Source organism: Pan troglodytes, chromosome 16 (genome assembly GCF_028858775.2).
Source record: "Pan troglodytes isolate AG18354 chromosome 16, NHGRI_mPanTro3-v2.0_pri, whole genome shotgun sequence".
Classification (NCBI taxonomy): domain Eukaryota; kingdom Metazoa; phylum Chordata; class Mammalia; order Primates; family Hominidae; genus Pan; species Pan troglodytes.
The window spans coordinates 54025357-54051386 of NC_072414.2; the positions used below are offsets into that span (position 1 = coordinate 54025357).

Here is a 26030-nt window from a genome sequence, read left to right on the forward strand (position 1 = left end):
CTATATATACATACCTATGATAAAGTTTAATTTTACAAATTAGAAATGGGATTGCTAGATCATACAGTAATTTGATTTTTAGATTCTGAGGAAACTCCACACAGTTTTCCAAAATGGCTGTAGTAATTTACATTCCCACCAACAGTGTACCCAGGTTCACTTTTCTCGACATAGGATTTTAATGATAATTCTTCCACTTTCATGATGCGTTGAGTATACTTTATTTTCTTAAGCTTGTTATTAACAAAGGCATTTATGACTGAGGTTTTTTTAAGACATTTATTTGTTAACACAATTCATTTTAATGACTCCATAAATCAAGTCAGTATAAGACAGAGGTGGTATTTTTTGACAATCTACAAATGTGTCCTGCTGACTTATCAAGTTACATAGGGAACTTACCAAGAAAAGAAAAACAAATTCTACAAATGTCAGTATTGCTTTAATTCAATTCAAATTAAAAACAAAAAGAATGCAAACTCATTTTTAGAAGCAATGAACATTTCCAGGTTCCTAGATAAACGAAAAAATTCAAGTTCTTACATGTTTCAAACTTTTAAACAAAGCAATGCATATTGTTCAAAATATGTGTTGTATTTTAATTAAAATTAGCCAGTTAAACAGTTCTTAATCAGCTGATGTTACTCTTTTGGTTATGAGTGAAGTTTGGTTTCTTCTGTGCAACTACTGTTGCACATGTGTGTGAATAATTTTGGGTGTTCAATCCAACTCAGTGGTATGTAAAGAGAAGGAGACTACAGTCAAGTGACCAGATTTTAGTCACTTTTTGGCCAATTAACATTATCATTAGTCATTCATCACCTTTTAGAATTAACTCTTTTGTCAGCATAAAGCAAAAATTAGTTCCTTAAAGTTATAATATTATGTCTTAACACGTAAAATAAAATTCAAAAAAAAAAAACAGAAGACAATCCAAAAACCTCTTATATCAGCTTCAGAAAGGAACACATGGTAATTTTATAGTATATTTATGTACATAAATGCCCAATAAAACTAGGCTAACACAAGAAGATATGGTAGTGTACTCATAAGAAAAAAATTAATCTCAGATTTAAAAATGGGTACAGATAATCCACATATAGAAAAGTCAAGAATATTATAAAATACATATTTAATTATTAACTGAGTAAATAAAAATTACTTACATCATCTTCATATTTAATGTGAATATCTGTGATTTTTACTTGTACATTTTTTATTACTTGAGTTGCCAATTTTTCCACAAATGTATCCTTTTTGGCTTCTTTTGGCTTATCTATTAAAAAATAGAAAAATACACGCTCAAGAGTTGAAATTCTCATATACCTCAAAATTAATAACCAAAGGATAGCTAAGGTACTACTCAATGGAAATTACAGCCAATAGTGTCTTTATTTATATTTTAATATGCATTTCCAACTTAAAACTTGTTTTTGAATTTATACTGTTATCAAACATTCATTTCACATTCCAAATCAGAAATAAAGTGGCAATGTGTATAAACAACACCATGGCATAAAACTACTTTTACCTACCTTTTGAACGATCAAGACCTTTAAAAGGTTTCTTAAAATGTTTTTTGTGCTTTTTACGTTTACGTCCTTCACAGTGGAAGCATTTTAGTGAGAAAAGGATAAGATTCAAGTTAGCAGACTACAGGACAGAAAAGAAAACAAGAGAATTTTTCCTAACAGCAAATTTTGGCACAAGTCACCTTACCTTATTCTAAACTGACCTGTTACTTCAATATAAAGACAAATTTACAAACCTTCTTTAGTCTAGAATAACCTTCTATTGTAAAGAATAACCTTCTTTAATCTAGAAAATAAATTGGCAGGTGTAATTATACTAAAATTGGATAAAATCTCCATTCCCAATGCCATTTATAATATTAATGACTTTACAAAGTTACACTTTAATTTCAATATTACCAAAATATTGGAAATGTAACAATGACAGAATATAAAACTTTCAGAAGAAGGTTTTGATAAACATATGGTAGGAACATAGGCATACAAATGAAATGAAAGGGTAAGTTGCCCACAAATGACTTCCTCTGGATGATACACTTCACAAGCAAATTATTTAATGACTCAAGGATATAAAGAACATTAAGTGGGCATAACATGTACATTGGACTGTACACTGAATTCGATTAGGAATTCCTTTAAAACCTCATTCTCTTTCAACACTGCCTCACTGCATTCTGGCATTTACCAATACCTGTCTTACTCAACTTACAAATCTTCATACTCAAATTCCTATCAGGCATCACCTCCAGCCTGAACTCTTGAGGCAGTCTCTGTATTATCTACTGATCTCTAGTCTCCAGCCTCAGCTCCTACTAAAGGTCCTTCTACCCTGTTACCAGATTGATGTCTTTTAAAATACTAATCACATCCTGTTAATCTCTTGCTCAAAATTATTTAAAGGCTCTCTGCAACCTTCCAGACATAATTAAAATGTGTTTACACAATAAAGTCCTTTTATGATGTGACCCTACATCCCTGTCCTGTTCTATCTCCTAACATGCATCCTTGCACTGGATACTACAGAAATAATATTTCTACTTTCCCAAACAAGCCATACTTTCTAATGCCTAATGCCTCTACACATGTCATTCCGTGAACTTCCGTCACCCTCCCGGAAGTTCTTCACCAGGCGAACTCCTAGGCAGCTTTTAAATCTCAGGTCCAGCACTACTGCCTGTGTGAAGCCTTCTTAAACTACTCCAAGTAGCCCCAGGGCCTGTACCTTACACAGAATTGCATTAAACAGTGATTATACCATATTTGAAGTGCTTGCTCAATTGTCTTGCCATCAGGCAGGAGATTTCATTAGGTCAGAGATAATCCTATACCTGGGCACAAAGCACACAATACTTATCTGTTCAAATGAATAAAAAAAATTCAGATCCAACTAAATTCATGTTGTATATATTTTAGAGAATATATGTGAAATTGAGCTTGAAATTTTTAATTTGTTCTTCCTTGATTTTTAAAAGCAAATTGTTCTGCCACTACAAAAATTAAGAAACAAATCCTGAACTACAAAAACAAAACCCTCAGTTTCAAGAAGTAAACATTTAGTAAGTAATGTAACACAATCAGGATAGTGCTATTCCAGTAATTCTTGCCACTGTGAAAGTCACTGACTCTGTTCTATTCATAAATCAAACATACATAAAAAGAATGAGTTCTCAAAGAAACACCATTTGAAAAGAAACAAGTAAGAAAGCCAGTCTAGCCCTGAAAACCATTCCACTTGGCTAGAACAGCTTTCAAAGACATAGACTCAGCTGCCTCGTGTTAAATTCTCTTCTTACCTGACCAATTATCTTTCTGGTTTCATATTTGTTCTAGCACCATGTTCTGTCTTTCATCTCAATGGCAGATACACCATGTTCAAACCTCTCTAAACAGTTTAAATCTAATCTTAGAGCTAATATAGCTCTTTAGAGACAGTTTCTAATTAATCCAATAAATAATAAATTTATGATTCTCAATCACAAACTAAAGCAGTTCTCAAAGACTTTGGTTTCACAACCCATTTAGCATTTATAACTTGAGGACTCTAAAGAATTTTTTATTTATGTGGGTTATAACTACTGATATTTACCATATTATAAATAAAAACTGAAAAAAGACATTCATTTAAAAATAAGCCATTACATAATAACATATAGTTATAAAAATAGCTATATTTTTTAAACAGAAAGTTGTGAGAAAAGTTGCATGGTTTTACATTCTTACAAATCTCTTTAATGTCTCACTTAGTAGAAGACAGTTGGATTAGCATATCTGCTTCTGCCTTCAACCTGTTGAGATATGTTGTTTTAATTGAAGTACATGATGAAAATCTGATCTCACTATAGATATATAATTAGAAAAGGGGGGAGCATATTCATTGCCTTTTCATATCAAACTGAACAAGTGGAAGTTTCTTAAAGGTAGCTGCATCATGGAATCTGAAACCCTATCAATGAATTTTTCATACAAATCAAAATCAATTAGTCCTTCTTGCACTTTAAATGAACCCCTTTACACATGTATGTTTTTTATCTTCCACTGGAAATATTGCTTTACTGAATTATGCAAATCTTCCAAATGTCAAGTCATTTCATTATTTAATATCAAAAGTCACATCTGTTAATATTACCACCAATCTCATCAGAAAAGTCTTAAAGTACTACTGGGAAGCTGTCGATCTCAAGTTGGCAAATACAAGTTTTCCAAAATTCTACTCAAGAGCTCAAATTTTATCACTGACAACAAATACTGCCAGTTGCTTTTCCTTGAAGTGGTTTTGTTGAAGTGTCTACCAAACAACCAAATCTGAATAATGATAGTCTGTGATTCTTCCCACTAAAAATGGCTTTCCAGAAAAAAAGCAACTAGCTCAGCTCACAACTCAAACATCTGCACAAGTAATTTTCCTTGAAACAACCATCCTACTTCAGTATGCAGAAATGCTTCAGGCATACTTTCTCTGCTGTTGCACAAAATATTAAAGAGACATGCTCAAGGGTTGAAGTTTATTAAAATTTAAAACTTCCTACTTCATCAAGGGAATTCTTAAGTAAAAACTGACAATTTTTTTGTTTCATTTTGCTTACTGTGAGTGCATGGCAGTGAAGAATACAGTGACTACTACTATAGTCTGGTGCCACTGCCTTGAATCATGCTAAGGCAGCTAGCAATTTTTACACACTATTGCTTTTGCACCAGCAATGTAAATGTCAATAAAAGGAAAAATCAAATAATGCTTAGTATTATTATGAAGATCATTTTGACTTTTTGAGAACCACCGCTTTAGAATAAAAAAAAGTAATATCAAATGAGGAAATAATATGCACTCAGAAACTGAAAAGAGGAAATGATCATGAAACGCACGTTAAGTCCTAGCCAGCTGAATGAAGATATCATCAACAAAATAAACTACTCTCATTTCAGAAGCACCAACATTCTGGACCTCATTTTTTTATCTACGTTGATATACCTTTAAAAAAAAAACTGAATCAATGATTTTTTCTTTTACGGTGACAGCTGTTATAGTCTGCTGTTTTTAACAATGCTACCCAGACTACAGTAAGCTGGTTTGATTATAACCTACAAAACCGGACAGTGAGCCATGAGTATCTCCATGCTATCTTTGATATTAAACAAAGTAACTATAAGACAACACAGGCACACTTACGGAAGGAGTAGGTTTATTAGAACGGAAACTGCTTTCAGGGTAATTTCACCTAATGCTGTAAAGCCTGTCATGAAAATTCCTCTTCCATCTGTCACATGAATCAACCTATTAAAGTTCCTAGCTACAGAAATAATTCTAACATGATGCTTATTGTTTACAAATTTCAAGATACAGACCCACTTGCCATTTAATCAAAACAAATTTAAGTGTGACTGAGTTAATCTAACAAGCTCTTGAAGTATGGTATAAAACATAAAGTTTAACAAATAAGATTATGTAAAATACTAAAAAGTATTATTTTAATATATTTGGTAGATTTCCTAGTATATAAAAGAATCATATCATAAATCCTAATATAAACAGTAAGCCTTTAATTTGCCTTTTGCGAAGCTTGAAATTTCAATATGCTGTACAGGACAGTAGTCTAGAGGTACCTCCAGAGCTACAACAGAGGTGAAACAAATCAAAGCTCAGAGGAACACCTCCTGTCACGGTTCTGAATTCAAAGAAAAAATCCACTTTACTGCTTTTTACGTTCCAAAACCACCGCTATCAGAGAGGAACTGCTTAATTCAGAAACTACTGAACTCTAGAACTAAACTCAAAAGAGTAGCCCAAATCTGAAAGTTATTTGTAGATCATATTCTAAGCTTCGTAAGAACAGTGAATCATGTTTGTTTACCCCACAAACATCCAGCATCATCCAGCACAGTGATTGCCACAAGACACTCAAATATTTAGTAAATGAATAAATGACTACAGGTGAGGAAAAGGAAATGATCGTAGAGGGGGAAAACAAAAATTGCATTTCCATATTTTCTAAAAGGATGGCATGCCATCAAATGGACTCCACCAAAAGCACAAGCATACACAAGAATATGTTTATATAGTTGAATATAATTAACCATGCATACCCACCAGGCTTGATGTCCTTGTAAACAAAGTTCTCCAAGCCATATATGAACTCCCCTGAATGTGTGCCTGCATCCCACATGGCAGCAATAACCAAAATGCAAAGCAATTTAAAGACACCTTTAATTTCACATGTAAAATATACCTAAATTTAATTTCAAATAATTAGAAATCATGTAACAGGGTAATTAAAATTTGGTGACACCAAAACTATTTTATTTCTAAGGAAATATTCACAGTGACACCATTTTCGTTCTTTCAACACACAAACTTCTTAACAATTAAAATTATAATAATCATTTCAAAATATGTGAGGCAGGTAAATATCAATTTCGGCTAACAGCTCACTAAAATTTTTGACAAGTTTTCAAACAGTGCAAAAATCCACTATTTTGGTTCTCTTTTTGCATGCCATTTTGTCCATTTTCAGAATATAATATTACTGTGATATTTGACGCTAATTTTAGAGTCGGCTGAAATGACCTCATCTTACTTTAGTGTGATCTGGTCCCTTTACATACACTATCTGAATCCTTTATAGCCATTCTCATTAATGATGGCTACATAGCATCTTCTACTTCGCTCTCCAAATCCAGTCTATCCTAGACAACACTGCAAGTTTTTCCTTAAATCATAACTCTGATCATGTCATTCTTTGGACTCTTACAGAAAGAAAAAGGAAAACTTACTCCCCCGCTGGCTATGGATGAAAGTTCACATTGTACAGAGTTAAGATTACAAGATCTAGAGCCAGACCGGATTCAAATTCTAGCTCTACTATTTTCTAACTGTGTGACCTAGAACAAATTATTTAACTTTCACTTTCCTCAGCTGTAAGATGGCAACAAAAATAGCACCTATGTCAAATGTGACTATTAATGGGTTAATTCATATAAAGTATTTTGAAGAGTGACTGCTGAATAGTAAATCCTCAATAAATGTCAACTACTTTCACTGTCATTACCATTAACATCATCAGAGCATGCAAATCTCTTAAAATTGACCTAAACTTAGCTTTCCAACCCTACATCCAACTACTCTCTATCAGACTCCCAAACTGTTAGCTGATCCCACAGATGCTCTATACTTTCCCACCTTCACTGTCTCCTCTACCTACGCCTTCTCTCCTTTCTGCAGATCCATCCTTTAAATCCAGTTGAAATATACACCTTCATAGTGTCTACCCTGATCTCTTTGGCCGACTATAACATGTTCATTCTGAACTCCCATAAAACTGTCTGTACCTCTTTGATGGGACTCAACACTTTCTCTTGCTTATTATTATGCAAATTTCTTATCTGTCCAATTAAAATGTAAGGTCTTTGACAAGACGGTCCAAGGACTCTCTAATTTTTCTGCTTTCAACAGTGTGTAGACTGGCATCAGACTTTTTTTTAAAGGAGCCTGGAAGCTAGAAAACATTGCTGCCTACAAAATTCTGATTTTTAACCTAGCATTCTATCCCCAGACAAATCAAACGAGTATAGAAGTAAAACACAAAGACATTCAGCCTTAAAAGAATTTTCGAAATTATATCCGGCGCATCCATTCTTAAAAGCTTCTAGATGTGTTCTAGGAAAACAAATGAGTAAACTAAGGAAGCAAAAAGGGCAAAGGACCCAGGAAACAGGGAATTAAACATAGACGAGCAATTCAGGCCAGTCCTAAGATGACACCTGTGCAGCTGGTCCAAAAAACAATCAGTTCAGAGGCGGATCTCCAAGAGACAACAGGGTGGTAGAGAGTACCAACAGATGGGTTTACACGATTGGAAAATACTATCATTACTCATATAGCAGACAAATTTCATGTAGCATGTGAAAAAGAATTAAAGATAAATTTACATAGAAGACTAAGCAAATAAGAAAGCAGCATTTACAAATTCAAGGAAAACAAAAGGTTGTATAAGAAAGTAAATATAGTCATAGTACATTGATATGATTTGGATATTGGTCCCCTCCAAATCTCATGTTCAAATGTGATTCCCAGTGTTGGAGGTGGGGCCTGATGTGAAGTGACTGGATCATTGGGGTGGGTCCCTCATAAATGATGACAGGCCTGCTTCCAATTCATCTTCTGCCGTGACTGAAAGCTTCCTGAGGCCCTCACCAGGAGCAAGTGCCGGCATCATGCTTCCTATACAGCCTACAGAACTGTGAGCCAATTAAAACTCTTTTCTTCATAAATTACCCAGTCTCAGGTATTCCTTTATAGCAATGCAAAAACTGCCTAACACACACATCATGTGACCTGCACAGTGAACAATAATCGCATTGTCATAGTAATCTAAGTAGTGACTAGTAATTGGCCAAAAATTATGATATATTCATATTATGAGAAAATGGGAAGGAGAATTCAGGGTGCAAGGAGATAGTAAGAGAAGTAAACTCCGTGACTACCATAACAGGAAGTCCTAGATAATGCCTTATGTTAATGAACTAGATTAATGACAGAATGTTAACATTGCTAAAAAATATTACTAACTCAAAGGAGTTGGTCTGGAGGGTAGCAAAGGATGAAACAAGGGACTGCCATTTTTTATCATGTCATTTTGGCAAAACTATTGATTTTCAAGTGTGTGTACATATTACTTTGATAAAATCCAACATCTTAAGTACAGAATCTAGCATTTGCGAATCTTTTGGCCTTACTAGGAATTTAATCTTTCTCTTTATGATAGCCTTCCAGAAAAATAAACTCACTCCAGTGAAATAAAAGGAGAAAAATATCAAAGAGTTTATTTTTACAGTTAAGCAAACTTTCTAGAAATGAACTCATAGTTTTATTTCAATTTTATTTTATTCCTATATGATAGTGGGAAACAATATATTTTTACCACATAAACAAGCTAAGTCAAAATCCTTTTTATGAGCAGACCAGCATGATAATTTTGTTTTCATTTTTATCATCTGCTGCTTAGAGTTGAATCATCTCCTCTCCTTCCCTCTCTTGAGTCCCTATACATGTGTAATGGTGCCTTTGTGCTTTTAATATCAATAAACAAGTAGAAAAATAAAGTATAATTAATAACTATTAATAATGGTAAAATGTGAAATATATAAAGGTCAGGGTTGTCCTCTATCATTCACATGAATAATATTATTTGAAGATGTGACTCATATCCATAGAAATGAGAAAAGAATACTGCAACATTCTTAAATGTGTTTCTTAACAGTTAAGAAAAAAAAATCTAAATATACTTCCCAATTCCTGAATTCATCTTTTAGTCTCAAAACTTTTTTGACAAATATAACATGTTAAAACTGAGTGTTAAAAGTTTCACTTTTTGAATTTTAATTCTATATGAAAAAAACTTAAATTTTATCATTCAAGAAGCTACAATGTCATTACCATATACAGCATAGGCCTAACAGTTCTATTTACACAAAATTAATACTACAGATGTACATCCTTTATATCAAACCATTCATAATAGCCTCTTTGTCAGACCCAAATGTCTGTTTTCTCAGCACTGAAGACTCAGGAGTCAAAATTTCCTAAGTCTGAGTACGAAATGTGTAATAATCATATTACCAATTAAACTGTCAACCACGAAAACAAATGAGATTATATACCACGACTTTTCTTACAGGTGACTGAAAACACTAAAATATTCTTTAGGCAAATATAAGTTATGCTCCATTTTTTAAAAAGGAGGAGTTTAAGATTTGTTTCTAAATAATATATGTAACTTATTATGTAATTGTAAATGATAAATGTGTAATTATACGTTATATCAATATATCTAAGTATACATCAATATACCTAATGATGAATATACATATGTTAATATCCTGATCTGAATAGTTTCAAGAAAAAGTGAAATTCTAGTGCTCTCCAATTCTTAGTCTTCATTTTTATAGTACTACTTTTACATATATTAATTAGCCAAAATTGAATATAAAGAAAAAAATCACAATTGTCATGAAACAAAACCATTCTTGGCTTGCTTTTTTGCCATGCTAAAGTCATACAAATAAAGAAAACTGTTTTCCTAGAAATACAGATACTTAAGCTTCAGCAGGAAGACAAAATATGCTTAAATGTGAAAATAAGAGAAAAAATGTTGAAGCTTTTAGAAAATTTCTTCCATTATGGTAACCTATGAATTTTTAAATAGTTTAGTAACTTTTAATAAAAGAATCAATATTTCTGCATAAGAAAAAATACTTGGAGCAAGAATTTAAAACTTTGATTAAAAACTTAAAGGAACAACCTATTTTAAAAAGATTTCTAATTGATTCAATTAAATGACAACATCTTAAGCTAGTAAAAGAAATCTTATATCTAAATATAATTAACATCATTTCTAACTCAATATTTGCTTTATCTTTTGAGAGAGACTATCTTCATCATAAAAATATATACACATGCCACCAAATGACACAAAAATTATATAAAATGCTAATAACTCATATACCCTAATCAGCAATTGTTGATTGAGATAAACAATAGATGTCTGGAAAAGTCCTTCAATTCATCACTCTATAGACTACTCTTTTTCATCATATCCTTGTTCTTGCTCTATAAACCAAACGAAGTCATCAGATTTATTTTTAGATAAAAACAAAAATGTAAACGTAAGGCAGGATGTTAAAATGTTAAAACCTGAAGAATCAAGTTTTTGGGTTTTTTTTTAATATCCTGTACAACACGAAGGGAGATAGCTAGGACTAGAATTAAAGCAGCATTTCCTCTAAACATCATTTCACTATAGCATTATGCTTAACCTCATTATCCAGCAAGAACACGGGTAAACATGCACACAAAGAAACTTACCATTTGCCCAAAATAAACAGGCCTGCAAATACTGAAAATTTGGAAAGTCTTCCAAACTAGCACAATAAAAATGACTAAGAAAAGTGGAAAAATCAAATTGGCAACATGATAAAACACTCACAGAAAAAAGGCAATTACTTTTTCCTAAAAGTGAGTCATGAAAATATAAGCAATATTTTGAGATTTAAAAAAAATTACGCCTTTAGAACTTCAACTTATGAAGGCTTACAAAAGCATCCTCTTTAAAGGATATTAATTATATCTACAATATAGGTACGTCTAAGTTTATCTCAAAAAAACCTTTTACCTTTTTCTGCTGCTTTTTGAAGGGCTTCTTCAATTCGGGATAGCTCTTTCTGTTTAACATCCTGCAAGGATTTTTCTTCTTTTTCAGCATCATACTTAATACCTAAAAATACATAGTCAATTCACACAAAAATAAATGGAATTAATAAATAAACAAACGGAAAAAGTTCAGCCTCATTATGATTGTGTAAGTGTATAATCTTTCTGCAATACAAAAATACTTTCACATTTTTAGTTTTACGAAATGTTTAAACATAAATTATTCCTATTCACTTACAAAAAACTTAAATACAAAAAGAAGGAGGGAGGAAAAGAAATTACAGGTAGAAAGGCAGGTAGGAAAAAGGGAGACAGGAGGAGGGTGAGAACAAAGATAAGAAGTAGAAACAGAAGGAAGACAGAAAGTACACCAGAATACTGTTCTATCAGTGGTAAATTTGGAATAATTTAATATCCAATACTACCTGGGATCAATATAGATTGATTTTTTAAACTTTCAGAGAGTAATTCGGAATACATATCAACAATCATAAAATATATAAGCCCTTTTTATCTAGTAATGTCATTTCTGATCATGCAATCTAAGGAAATAACACAAAAGAATAAAAAAGATCTATAATGACGTATTTATAGTATTGATTACAATGACGTATTTATAGTATTGACTATAGTATTGACTAGTATTTATAGTACTGACTATAAAGCAAAAAATAGTAGGTAGCCCACAATAGAATACCATACAGCCTTTCAAAACTGTCACTGTCACTGTGAAAACTGTGAAACATATCAAAAATGTATATAATAAAAGGCCAAGTCAATGTTGTATATATAATGTGGTAACAGCTACTGAAAATCAGATATGCATAAACTAAAGACTGAAGAGCAAAATGTAAAAATAAAAATTTTATTTGTACAATGGTTAAGAAATTGTAAGTAATTTTTCCCTAAAACATCCAAACTTTTCTTAACATTATATTGTTCTTATAAATGAAAAAATAATAATAAAGATATTACTTAAACATCACTACTTTAAAACATTAAAAATTAAAATACTATCATTTCGAAGGAAAAAATTACCAATTTTACACATTTTTGAAAGAACATTCACTCAAAATCAGAAGCAACAAAATAGGAAAAAAAATAAATTTTTCAATCTTGAAATCTGGAGATTAATATATCAGGATATTTTTAAAGATTTATTTCACTTCATTTATTACCAGTAAATCTGCCTAATGCAGCTCAACAGGAAGCCTTAGTTGCAAAACAAGTACTCTTAGAAACTAGAATAAATTGAAAAAACGAATTAAATTTTCAACAACAAAAATACTTTATACACAAATGCGGTAAGATATATGTGCATACATATATAAAAGTATGCATATAAGTGCATCTATGTATGATTCATTTATTTAAATTACCTTCTATCTTAATAAATAAATGTATTAAAATACTTAACTCAGATAACAATTTAATTTCAATGTGATGTTACTGAATGGTTATAACCTAAAATAACATACTTGCTCCAGGGACAACAAGCAGGTATAATCCTTCCAGGGTCGCAACAACTGCTTCTCCATACAGGTTTTTCCAAGGAATCTTCAAAGTTAATTTATCTAAGGAAACATAATTTCAACCTTAAATTATTATTTGACTGCTCAAGAACACAAAAATTTCTCACTTTCCATTAAGCGAAAAAGCATAAAAAACTCTTCATGGTATGTACATCACTCAGAAAAAATGAAAAAACTCCAACACTAAAGTTTACAAAGGTCTTTTCCACATAAAATTACTATTAAGTGAATAGTCACATGGTAATTTTTATTTTTCATTATAAAATATTTTGATAATCATTATCCATTTAATATTCAAAAACTGTAAAATGAATAAGTCAGCTATTATTTCAATCCTGAAAAAAAGGAAACTCAGTCCTAGTGAAGTTAAATTAATTGCTTAAGTCTATGTAGTGAGTTAAGCAGTGACCAGATTATTAGTAAAGATGCTGAACCAGATTCGGTGCACAACAACAGTTGATAGTCTTAATACTGCACATGCTCTTCTATCCACATCAACAAATAAATCCTTATAGATCAACAGTAAAATAATATCTGCACAAGCTACCAGGAATTGAAGCAGCAACACAGAGAAGAGATGCAAAGGAACTTTGTGCAAATGGAATTTTGACAGCATACCAAATTGTCACAACAGGAAGAGGCTAGCTCTAAAAGCAATGCATACGGTATTACGAATAGTATTATGAGTCACAGGCAACTCAGACCAGTTATATTCCAAATATCTACTTATAAATCACTTAGAAGACAGAACACGTGTTCTCTCTTGGAAACAATGGTATTAATGTCAAGTCCTCCTGAGGTGAGCCCACAAAAACTTTCACTCATGACACAGATGAACTATGGCACTAATATTACTGTCCCAATTTTGGGGTTTTATGGGGGAAAAGCCTGTTCAGGGAAGACAAGAGAAGACCAAAAGGGCATGCTCTCAGCTAAATTTTGAAATAGGCAAAATCTGTCAAAATCTTTCCATGTTTCTTTCCCTAATCTCTAGTATCCCCTCTTTCCAGGTCTCCAGGCAGCAAAATGTCCCCAATCTCCCTTACTACAGCAATTCTATCCAAACCTTTCCTACACATAAAGTTTTACATGTTCCAAAATAAAATACCTTCCTTCATCTATAATTTTTAAAATTATATTTAAAATCTATAGGCGTCTCAGAGCTACTAATCAAGATTTTCAGGAGAAAAGAATTTGATTCAACTAAGTCATGCTTGTATGTGAATAATTAAGTCACTTACACCACCAGAATCACTGGTGGTTTTTCATTTAAAATCATTTTTAAATGAAAATGCTCAAAGTTCAAAGAACTGAAAAACAGTATAACAAACTAAAGAGAAAATAAAATAATGCAATGTAAGACGGAATATTTGGGGTCACCTAGATGGATATGTAGGAAAGCCAGTTTTACCTGGTATCTATTCCCAAGGTTAAAATATCAAATTATTTCTCCATTTAGATTTTCACTTCTCTTCACCTTGTAAACCTGCTGAATTTCTTAAATGGCTTGCATGTCAAGGGAAGTCTACAACGTTCTGGGTCATTTCTAAGTCCAATGATTTTATATTTACAATAGGTACTGTTACATTTGTAATTATCTCAAAATCTCCTAACAAAATTTATTTGATTGCCTTCTTGGTGAGCATAAGACAGAAAAAGTGGGAAACATCCCGTTAACTAGCATACCAGAAAGGGACTGTCTGTTCCCTAAACCTTTTCTTCTCTACATTTATACTAATTATCCCCCAATCTCTCATAAAGGTCCTAGAATTGAGTTTTTTACATATTACTCCCTCCTTTTATAGATCAGGAAATTTTTTAAATTTTTAAGAAAATGGGTAACTCAAGGGCACCCACAAATATGTCTAGCTCTTAGAAAACCAAATCACACTTGAGCTTAATTAGCCACACTGACCCTACAGGTTAGGTATAATATTTTAACCTAAGGAGAAATTTAACAACTAATATAAATGCTCTGTAAACCAAAAAAAAGATAGTTATAAAGACAATATACTTTGCATACTTATTTGTAAAGGGTCTCTCATAACTCAGTGGGTAACAGTGAAGGAAGCCATTAAATCTTTGTGTACTTTAAAAGCAAAAAGAACAAATTCTGAACCATTAGAAAACCTCCTCCATAATATAAATCTATTATATTGTATAATATAAATATAAATATATATTAAATATATTATATTTATTTAATATATTATATATAAATATATTAAATATAATAAATTTATTATATTGTAAGAATATAATAATGCAAAATTTCTTTAGTCAGCTATAATTGATCTAAGACACTGGAAATACAATTTCAATCTATGTTCCAATTTTAGATGTCTATAACTTCCTTGAAGACAAAGATATCACCTTCATCCTTGCATCTCCCATAGCACTTGCATAGTCTTGTACATAACGTGCATAAATATTTCAAAAGTAAAAGAATAAATGAATGGCTACAACTTCTATATTCTAGGGTTTCAGTGAAGCATATAGGGCCACAATACTTCTAGAGCACTGCTACACATAACCACCACATTCAGCCCTATCTAACAAACAAAAAAGATGACACATGCCTAAAGATGCTTTCAATCTAAGAAAATTTATCCTGTTTCGAGACAAAAACATAAAAATATTCTTGTATGTTAAAAGGAAACATATATGTCACATAAAATGACCCAAACGGAAGTATCCAAATAATTGCTAAGAGATGCTAGAGTAGTGAAAGACAAAGCCTTCCTATAATACAGAATATTGAATAAAGAAAAAAAGTGATATAGCGTAATAGCAGGGTGATAAAGTTGGGAGAAAGGATGTAGCATAAGTAAAATTATAGGAGTAAGCCATCTTGGGTTGTAATTTACTTATTTTTTAAAGTAAATCCTAAACATAAAACCTGAAACTATAAAATTCCTAGATGAAAACTGAGGAAAAACTCATCTGGACATCAGCCTAGGCAAAGAATTTATGACAAAGACCCTAAAAGCAAATGCAAGAAAAACAAATTAAACAAGTAGAACTTAACTAAGAAGTTTCTAGGCCAAGCGTGGTGACTCACACCTGTAATCCCAGCATTTTGGGAGGCCAAGGCGGGTAGATCACTTGAGCCCAGGAGTTCAAGAACAGCATGGGCAACATGATGAAACTCTATGTCTACAAAAAATACAAATATGAGCCAATCATGGTGATACACCCGTCGTTTCAGCAACTTCGGAGGCAGAGGTGGAGAGGTGGGAGGATCCCTTGAGCCCAGGAAGTTGAGGCTGCAGTAAGCCATGACTGTGCCACTGCATTCCAGGCTGGGCAACAGAGCAAGACTTTGTCTCTAAATTAATTAATTATTTTTTACAAAGTAAAAATAAAAATCTTCTGCACAGCAAAAGAAATAATCAACACAGTAAACAGACAACCTACAGAAAGGTAGAAAATATTTGCAAATTATGCCTCCAACAAAGGACAAATATCCAGAATCTACAAGGAACTCAAACAACTGAACAAGAAAAAAACAACCCCATTCAAAACAGCAAAGTACATAAACAAACATTTCTCAGAATAAGAAATACAAGAAGCCAACAAACACATGAAAAAATGTTCAACATAACTAATTATCAGAGAAATACAAATTTAAACCACACTGAGATACCATCTTACACCAGCTAGAATGGCTATTATTAAAAAGTCAAAAAATAACAGATATTGGCATGGATACAGAGGAAAGGGACCACTTGAGTACTGTTGGTGAAAATGTAGACTAGTTTAACCTCTATGGAAAACAGTACGGAGATATCTCAAAGAACTAAAAATAAAAACAGCAATCCCACTATTGAGTACCTAAAAGAAAATAAATCGTTATATAAAAAGACACCTGCACTCATATGTTTATCACAGCACTAACCACAATAGCAAAGTCACACAACCAACCTAAGTGTCCATCAACAGTTGACTGGACAAAGAAAATGTGATACATATATACCATGCAATAGTATGCAGCCATAAAAAAGAATGAAATCATGTCCCCTACGGCAAGATGGATGAAGCTAGAGGCCATTATCTTAAGTAAATCAACTCAAAGGTGGAAAATCTAATATTGTATGTTCTCACTTACAAGTAGGAGCTAAACAATGGGTACACATAGACATAAATATGCATAATAGCCTTTACAGTACACAGCTCCACAGAGACATTGCCAGGACAAGTAAGAGATAAGGAATTAACAACCAGAATATATAAGGAACTCAAACAACTCTATAGGAAAAAATCTAATAATCTGATTTAAAAATGGGCAAAAGATCTGAATAGACATTTCTCAAAAGAAGACATACAAATGGCAAACAGGTATATGAAAAGGTGCTCAACATCACATCATCAGAGAAATGCAAATCAAAACTACAATGATATACCATCTCACCTCAGTAAAAATGGCTTTTATCCAAAAGATAGGCAATAACAAATGTTAGCAAGAATGTGGAGAAAAGGAAGACCTTGTACACTATTGGCGGGAATGTAAATTATTATGGCCACTATGGAGTACAATTTGGGGGTTCCTCAAAAAACTAAAAATAGAACTACCATATGATCCCCCAATCCCACTGCTAAGTATATACCCAAAAGAAAGGAAATCAGTATATTGAAGAGATACCTATACTCTCATGTTTAATGCAGCACTATTCACAATAGCCAAGATTTGGAAGCAACCTAAGTGTCCATCAACAGGTGAATGGTTAAAGAAAATGTGGTAAATATACACAATGGAGTACTATTCAGCCATAAAAAAGAATGAGAACCTGCCATTTGCAACAACATGGATGGAACTGGGGGTCATTATGTTAAGTGAAATAAGCCAGGCACAAATAGACAAGCTTCACATGTTCTCACTTACTTGTGGGAACTAAAATTAAAACAATTGAACTCATGGAGACAGAGAGTAGAACAATGGTTACCAGAAGCCAGGAAGGGTAACAGGGGAGAACGGTTAATGAATACAAAAACAAAGTTAGATAAAATGAATAAGACCCAGTATTTGATGGCACAACAGGGTGACTACAGTCAATAATAATTGATTGCACATTTACATATAACTAAGAGTATTAATTACATTATTTGTAACACAAAGAAAGGATAAATACTTTGAGGTGATAGAAACCTCACTTACCCCGATGTGATTATTACACACTGCATGCCTGTATCAAAATATCTCATGTACCCCATAAATATATATACCTACTATGTATCCACAAAAATTAAAAATAAAAAAATTTAATGGAAATAATAGACACTGGGGACTCCAAAAAGGGGTAGGGATTGAAGGAGGGGGGTGGAAGTTCAAAGATTACCTATTGGATACAAAGTTCAATATCTGAGTGACAGATACACTGGAAACGCAATCCCCACCATTACTCAATATATCCATGCAACAAGCATACACATGGACCACCTAAATCCAAAACTTAAAAATGTATAAATTAAATAAATAAATAAAAATAAAAACCAGATAACATGGACTAGATGGGAAGACTTTGTAGATTAAATTTCCTATTGAAAAAATGTATTCAACAAAGATATATATTTACTTATAGATGGTCTTAGTGTAGGAGTTTAACTGCAGAGAGACTTTGTACTTACCAAAACATATCCTCCATACCACACTGCTGCATAATATATCAAGTGAAAATGGTTGAACAAAAGATGAAGGAAATAAGCTACATTTACAGTTTATCTACTAGAGTTTGCAAATTATACTACTTTCACATTTAAAGAAAAAGCACATAAAACTTGGAAATCTAATTTGAAAATGAAGGTATATTTTGTGTGGTGGAACCAAAGCCTGAAGAATGCAACTGCAGTTCAAATAGCCTTCCATTTTCTACCTTTTGTCATTAAAAAAAAGAAGTATGTACGTTTTATATATAATATACATTAGGTTCAGAACTCTATGAGCTCTAATTAATGTAAGCAAAAAAAAATCTCTCACACTTTTAATCAAAGATTTTTTTAGGTTAAATAACACAAGCAAAATAGAAAACAATAGGACTAAGAATAATTCAAATGAAGACTAAAGTACTTACCAATTTGGCCAGCCTTGACTTTAAAAGGAACATCCAATTCACTCTTCAGAATAAAGAGAAAATGTAAAGGACATCTTAAATTATTAAGTCAACCCAAAAATCACTTTTGTGTGATCATTTAAATACACATGTCCAAAGAAAAACAAAAACCAAATTTTCTATATTTGAATAACTCATAAAGGACATGTTTTATAGCCAAAAAACATTTCATAGGCCTGGTGCGGTGGCTCACACCTGTAATCCCAGCACTTTGGGAGGCCGAGGCGGGTGGATCGCCTGAGTTCAGGAGTTCGAGACCAGCCTGGCCAACATGGTGAAATCCAATCTCTACTAAAAATACAAAAAAATTAGCCTGGTGTGGTGGCAGGTGCCTGTAATCCTAGCTAATCAGGAGGCTGAGGCAGGAGAATCACTTGAACCCAGGAGGCAGAGGTTGCAGTGAGCCGGGATCGCGCCACTGCACTCCAGCCTGGGTGACAAGACAAAACTCTGTCTCAAAAAATAAAAATTATAACTTAAACTTTGACTTTAAAGAAAGAATTCACAAGAGAAACAAAATGATAAATAGTAAAAATAGAAAAAGTTTGTAAATAACCAGGTAAACTGGTTACTTGTTTTAAGTAAACCAAATCAAATGGAAATTAAAATCAAACCAAATCAATTTAAACACATAGACAATGTTTATCTCAAATACTAGAACAGAAAAAAGAAGAGTCTTTTTGCATAAATTAGTTGAAAACAATACTGAACAACAGTTCTCTCTCAAATATTTAGTAAATGAATAAATTTAAAAATCTTTAAAAGAAAAGCTAGATTCCCAATATATTATTTACCAAATTAGTATTTCATTTAGATAAGTTACAGAGAGGTGCCAACAAATAATAATAAACTTTCACTTACCTATATTCCAAACAACTAGAAAGTTCAAATAACTTTTTTTATTCACAGAATGCTAAACAACTGATATCCATAATGATAACCTGAGTTTTTAGAATTATTAAAAATTAAACCAGTCAGTACAGCCTTTCTGTTAGGTGTGACTTAATATATAATAACACTATAAAAATCTGACCACCAAAATATAGGTAATAATTAACTAAAATAATCAATTTACCTAATCATCTGATTACGTTTGAATGCTACGTAAACAGGAATTGAACAGAATGCTATTATAATAGCTTTAGATAAAAAGTCTTTTTTAGACCAAAAAAAAAAAACCTTTGCTGCCAATAAGAGCAGCTCTGTCCTCCTGGAGGACAGGAAAGATAAATTCAAGGGAATTCGCATTATACAGTATACAAACTGCAAACTACAAAAAGGTGGTCTCATGCTCATTTTAATCCTCCTGAAATAATTTTCACACAAAATAAATGTAAATAACCCATATAAAAGTAAAAATTCATCAATTTGGTTTAACTGGGGAAAGGAGCTACTTTGAATAAAAAATATAAATTACAGGGGGAAGGGATAGCATTAGGAGATATACCTAATGTAAATGACAAGTTACAGGGTGCAGCACACCAACATGGCACATGTATACATAGGTAACAAACCTGCACATTGTGCACATGTACCCTAGAACTTAAAGTATAATAAAATATATATATATATAAATTACAAAATAGTTTATTATATTTAATTATAACCAAAACTTGAATTAGGCTAAAGCAGCTCAAATAATTTGTCTCCTTAGTATGTTAGATATATATCCTGTCACTACAATTCTATTTATATTGTCATAAATAGAGGAAAAAACCTCTTTTCCAATCTATAACAACAGAATCAGGTCTAAATTTTTGTTTAAAATTTAAAAAGTTGTAGCATCCTATATAAAAAAGAGAAAAATATTTAAATTTTTGAGTACCCACTATGTGCCAGGCTCTACTTCTCATCTTATTCAAGCCACAAAGACACAGAGATATTATATTGTTTTATAATTAACTTCACTTTATAGATGATTAAACTCATGCTAAAAGATCAAAGAAATTAAGAAGTTAGGCTGCGCGCAGTGGCTCATGCCTGTAATCCCAACACTTTGGGAGGCCAAGGCAGGCAGATCACCTGAGGTCAGGAGTTGCAGACCAGCCTGGCCAACATGGCAAAACTCAACCTCTACTAAAAATACAAAAATTACCCAGGCGTGGTGGCACACACCTGTAATCCCAGCTACTAGGGAGGCTGAGGCAGAAGAATTGCTTGAACCTGGGAGGCGGAAGTTGCAGTGAGCCAAGATCATGCCACTGCACTCCAGCCTAGGCAACAGAGTAAGACTCTGTCTCAAAAAGAAATAAAAATAAAAATAAAAGGTTGGAAACCTGAAAAAAATTAATTAAACAATAAACTCATTAAGTGACTTCATAAACTCACATTTAGCCCAATAAGCTAAACAGAAACCTAACTGGGGGATAGAGGGCATTGTTTTGTTTGTTTTCAACTCAACAATAATGACACAAATTACTTTCTGGAGCTAAAGTCCAGAAAATCCTATTTTACCTCTTAATATTACTATAATAAGGCTAGACCATCAATATATTTCCAAAATTAGATATGTTATTTAAAATCAAGCCCTCATTTATCTCAAAAATAGGTAAAGACACTACTGAAGAAAAATATTGCTATAAGGAAAAAGTCAACTACAAAACTATACAGTCAAATTAGATCAACGAAAAACACTCCATTTCCAAGAGATACTATTTTGATTATTAGGGGAAAAAATTTCTAAATCTTTAATCTCAGATTTTCCAACAGCAAATAGTTGAACAAGTAATCCCTTGAGTGACTCCATCACTTTATCTAGTACATGGTAACAGATGCCTAGTAGGCAAAGTTTTCTAAGAACTTACCAAATTAAGTGAGTTATTAGCATAGTTTAAAAAAAACTTACCAGGGCATTTTCTTTTATCTGTAGATTATCCAAAGCCACATTTCCTTTAAAAAAAGAAAACAAAGAAAAATATTACAATAACATACCAATTTTTAAACCTATCACAAGGTAGTACCAAGCACTAAGAAACTGTGCTAAGTGCTAAGAATACAATGATAAACAAAGGTGACTTAAGAGGCTACCCGGCACAAAATAGTTGCTACATATGCTCAAGAGTTATTAATTGTAGCATACTATAGGTTAACCCAGTGTAAAAGAAGTTATAAAACATTAAACTAGCTAACATTTAAACAAACAATGGGAAAGAAGTTGGAGCTTTTTGGACAGAAGAACTTTAAGACCAAAGAAAGTAGCCATCATTTTGAATGATTAAGCCAAAATCTCAAGATATAAAGAGATGATTACAAGGTCAGATCAATCATCCTGGGTTCTTTAATTATGTTACCAATTAACATTTTCTTCAGAAACATGGTGTTAGTCTTTCATGTCTCCAAACATTCTACCTTCCCAATGATTACTGTATGTGCTTCTAATATTCTTTAATCAGTCCAACTTTTATTATATTCATATGCTAAGTTATAAAAATACTATTACATGACTCAAATCTTAAACACTATCCCTGTATTTGTTGATACACAATAGTCAAATATTCATGCTCACATAAAAACTTAAGGAAAAAGTTTTCATTTCACTTAAATTATGTTAAGGCTAATAAAACTATAGTTTCAACATTAAATGCAGGCATAAATTACTGTTATATATTTTCTTAATCATTTATGACACATATATTTTTTTAAAACTATAGTAGCTATACTTCCCATTAATATTTTTCAATCAAGTAACTTTTTCTTCCAGGTATTTTGGAGTGAATTTAAAAGTATATTTAATTTGTTTATGTCATTTTAGAGATCTGCTTTTCCCAGATCTCAAAATTATTAAACATTTATTAAGCACCCATTATATGTTAGGTGCTGGAAAGAGAAAGATTACTAGAACAATATTCATTAAGGCACTAACGGCTTAGCAGAGGGGACTGTGCAAAAGTAACTGCAGTTTTTGCCATTACTTTTAATGGCAAAAATGCAACTACTTTTGCACCAACCTAATAATTTTCTAAAATTTTAGAAATATTCCAATAGAAGCGTACACAAGATGAAAAGGAGGAGTCACCTAATTGCCTAGGGAAATCAAGAACACACATAGGTTTAGGCTGGAAGGTTTAAGTAGTATTTACTGGGTGGATAAGAAAAGAGGGCAAATAGATAAGTGTGATTAAGGCACATTTTAGAAAGCACATATGGTTTGGTGTAACTGGAGGGTGTAAGAAAAGGAAACAAAATAAGGTTAGAAAGGTAGGCAAGGGCCAGACTAATGAAGAGCTTTCAGGATAAAAAATTCCAGACCCACCAAAACAAAGAGACAAAATATATATAACAGAGATTATGTTATTTTAGAATCATTACTCAACTGTCCTAAGGAATAACTATTGATCTGTCCAAACAATTTAGCTACAAGGATATTGCAGTATTGGGAGGGAAAGAAGGAAGGACAGAAAAGGGGAGGAAAGGAAGGAAAGGAGGACCTAAAGATCTAAATGTCCAGGAAGAAGGCATAACTCACAATACATCTGTATTATAAACAAAAAAAAGTAGAAAGACATGGGAAAATGTTCACAGAATATTGAGTTTTTTAAAAAGTAAAAGAATGCCCAGATTGACCTAAATTTAAAAGTATCTATATATGCACAAGTGTGTGTGCATTCCACACATACACAGAAAAAAATAAAAAACTGTAAGATGCCATAATGCTCACAGTGGTTATTTCTATGTAATAGAGTTCATTTTCTGTGTACATACAGTTCTCAAATTTTCTAAAATAAATTGTCGAAAACTATAATAAAGGAAGAAAAGGAGGAAAGAAACTTCACAAATGGTAAGAAAATACTATAGTATATAGTAGGAGGGAAATGAAAGAATACAGGCAGTCAGGAAACTTCTATAACACACTGAAAAGTAAAACCGAAAATAAGGCAGTAACTTCAGGATGAAAGAGGTAGAGTCACAGTAAAGAGTTATTTTGGAGGCAGAATTGACAGGATATCATCACTGTCCAGATGTAGGAGTAATAAAGTAGTCATGGAAGACTAGCGTGTTCAGCAACAGGGGGAAAAAATTCCTTACGTATTATATATGCACTAAAATTACAAAAAGACAAACATTCCTAGATTCAAATCTGTCACATGATGAATTACACAAAATTACAATTGGGAAGTCTATTCTAGCCTACAGGGTAATCTGCACAGATGCTAGTGCCTATCTGAAGCCATCCAAACTAGTTTAATAAGATCTAAGGCCCACATGCAGACTTTCAACCCTGCTCATAAATTGTGACTGTTCTACCTAGTCATTCTCAATTGGTGGGCCAAGAGTCACCAGGAGTGATCAGAAATCATCTGCGTTAGAGATGAAGTCTTTATAACAATTGTTAAGGCACTACCATAATGTTTGTAAAAATATAAATATACTTATAAAAAGTGGGCTGTTTCTACTGCAGTGACACTTTACTTGTTTGATCAAGTAGTAGGATAGCAGGTGGTAGTTAAGATGTGAAATGTTGAAAACTACCAATATGGCTAAAAGAGTTAGACAAGTATATTTAGACAGAATGTCAGACAAAAAGAGATTGTACTTATTATTGCTGGGTGGTAGAATTAAAGATAGCTTTTTTATTGATGTTTTTCAGTATTTTCTAGTTTTTATAATAATTAGGTTTTTTATATGAAATTATTATGGAAATTATAAGAAGGAAAATGGGGAAATAAACCAAAAGTAAATTCACATGTCAATACGATTTAAATATTTTTTATATAAATTTTTTCTATATCTAGCATTACCTTACCCCCAGACACGTAAGAATAACAAAGAAATATTGGCCAGTGTGCAGTGGCTCACACCTGTAATCCCAGCACTTTGAGAGGCCAAGGCAGGCGGATCACAAGGTCAGGAGTTTGCAACCAGCCTGGCCAACATAGTGAAACCCCATCTCTACTAAAAAAAAAAAACAAAAATTAGCCGGGCATGGGCATGGTGGCATGAGCCTGTAATCCCAACTACTCAGGAAGCTGAGGTGGGAGAACTGCTTGAACCTGGGAGGCGGAGGTTGCGGTGAGCTGAGATCGTGCCACTGCACCCCAGCCTGGGCGACAGCAAGACTCCATCTCAAAAAAAAAAACAAAAAAAGCAGTATCTATTTCTGCCACCCAGTCTGACAAATGCATACTTCCTCTTTGAAAATGTGAATGTTATCTAACAAACAGTAACTGTAACAGTGAAATAAGAATAATACATTCTCCAAGTTATTTGCACTGAAGGAGGAGCTCTAGTTCTAATACAAAGAATAGGGGAGGAATAAGCAGTATAATTCAGATTAACACTGGCACCAGTGTAAAGAGGTAAAAGTGCATTCATTCGTTCAAGCAGTAGATGAGTACTTATCTTGGTAAGGCACTGGACTAACAAGTACTCTCCACTAAACTGCATGCTATTCTGACTGATAAATATGCAACAGTGTCATTACATATCCTATGAATTCCAGAAATCCTGTTTAAAGAAAAAGAATTTATAAGACCAAGATTAAACCAGATCTCCCCTAAAAATCAACCATTTTATATTTAACTGAATACCGATAAAAAAGATTTCATTTTCCTTTTCTACCTTAAAACAACATAATAATTCTATACAATGTAAATAACTTTAGTGCTATAGCCAGATCACCAGGGCTAAGAACACATAGAAGTCATAGAAAGTTCTCAAAAAAACTGAAGGAAGGGTAAATATTTGTTGTTTTTTCGTTTTTTTTCATTTGTTCTCATTTTGTTTATTTTATTTTATTATTATTATACTTAAAGTTTTAGGGTACATGTGCACAATGTGCAGGTTTGTTACATATGTATACATGTGCCATGTTGGTGTGCTGCACCCATTAACTCGTCAATTAGCATTAGATATATCTCCTAATGCCATCCGTCCCCCCTCCCCTCCCCACAACAGGCCCCTGTGTGTGATGATGTTCCCCTTCCTGTGTCCATGTGTTCTCATTGTTCAGTTCCCACCTATGAGTGAGAACATGTGGTGTTTGGTTTTTTGTCCTTGTGATAGTTTACTGAGAATGAGGGTTTCCAGTTTCATCCATGTCCCTACAAAGGACATGAACTCATCCTTTTTTATGGCTGCATAGTATTCCATGGTGTATATGTGCCACATTTTCTTAATCCAGTCTATCGTTGTTGGACATTTGGGTTGGCTCCAAGTCTTT

The 26030-nt window shown here is 32.7% G+C and overlaps 1 protein-coding gene across 17 annotated transcripts in view; it reads right to left on the reverse strand.

Annotated features, from left to right (window-relative positions):
• Positions 1–26030, reverse strand: part of VPS13C (vacuolar protein sorting 13 homolog C) — a 202616-nt gene that overhangs the window by 164337 nt on the left and 12249 nt on the right. For 9 of the 17 annotated variants that reach the window (XR_010151392.1, XR_010151394.1, XR_010151393.1 and 6 more), the window contains exons 2-8: positions 21717–21760; positions 18833–18875; positions 12711–12806; positions 11195–11296; positions 6115–6177; positions 1536–1601; positions 1167–1276 (exon numbers count right to left, since the gene is read on the reverse strand). Coding sequence is in view for 9 of the 17 variants with exons in the window: in XM_510458.7 (XP_510458.6) it covers positions 1167–1276; positions 1536–1601; positions 6115–6177; positions 11195–11296; positions 12711–12806; positions 18833–18875; positions 21717–21760 (524 nt within the window). In the remaining 8 variants the exon portion in view is untranslated. Of the gene's footprint in view, positions 1–1166; positions 1277–1535; positions 1602–6114; positions 6178–11194; positions 11297–12710; positions 12807–18832; positions 18876–21716; positions 21761–26030 lie in introns of those variants that run through there. The other 8 variants (XM_054666973.2, XM_063794165.1, XM_003314697.6 and 5 more) reach the window with 3 other exon arrangements.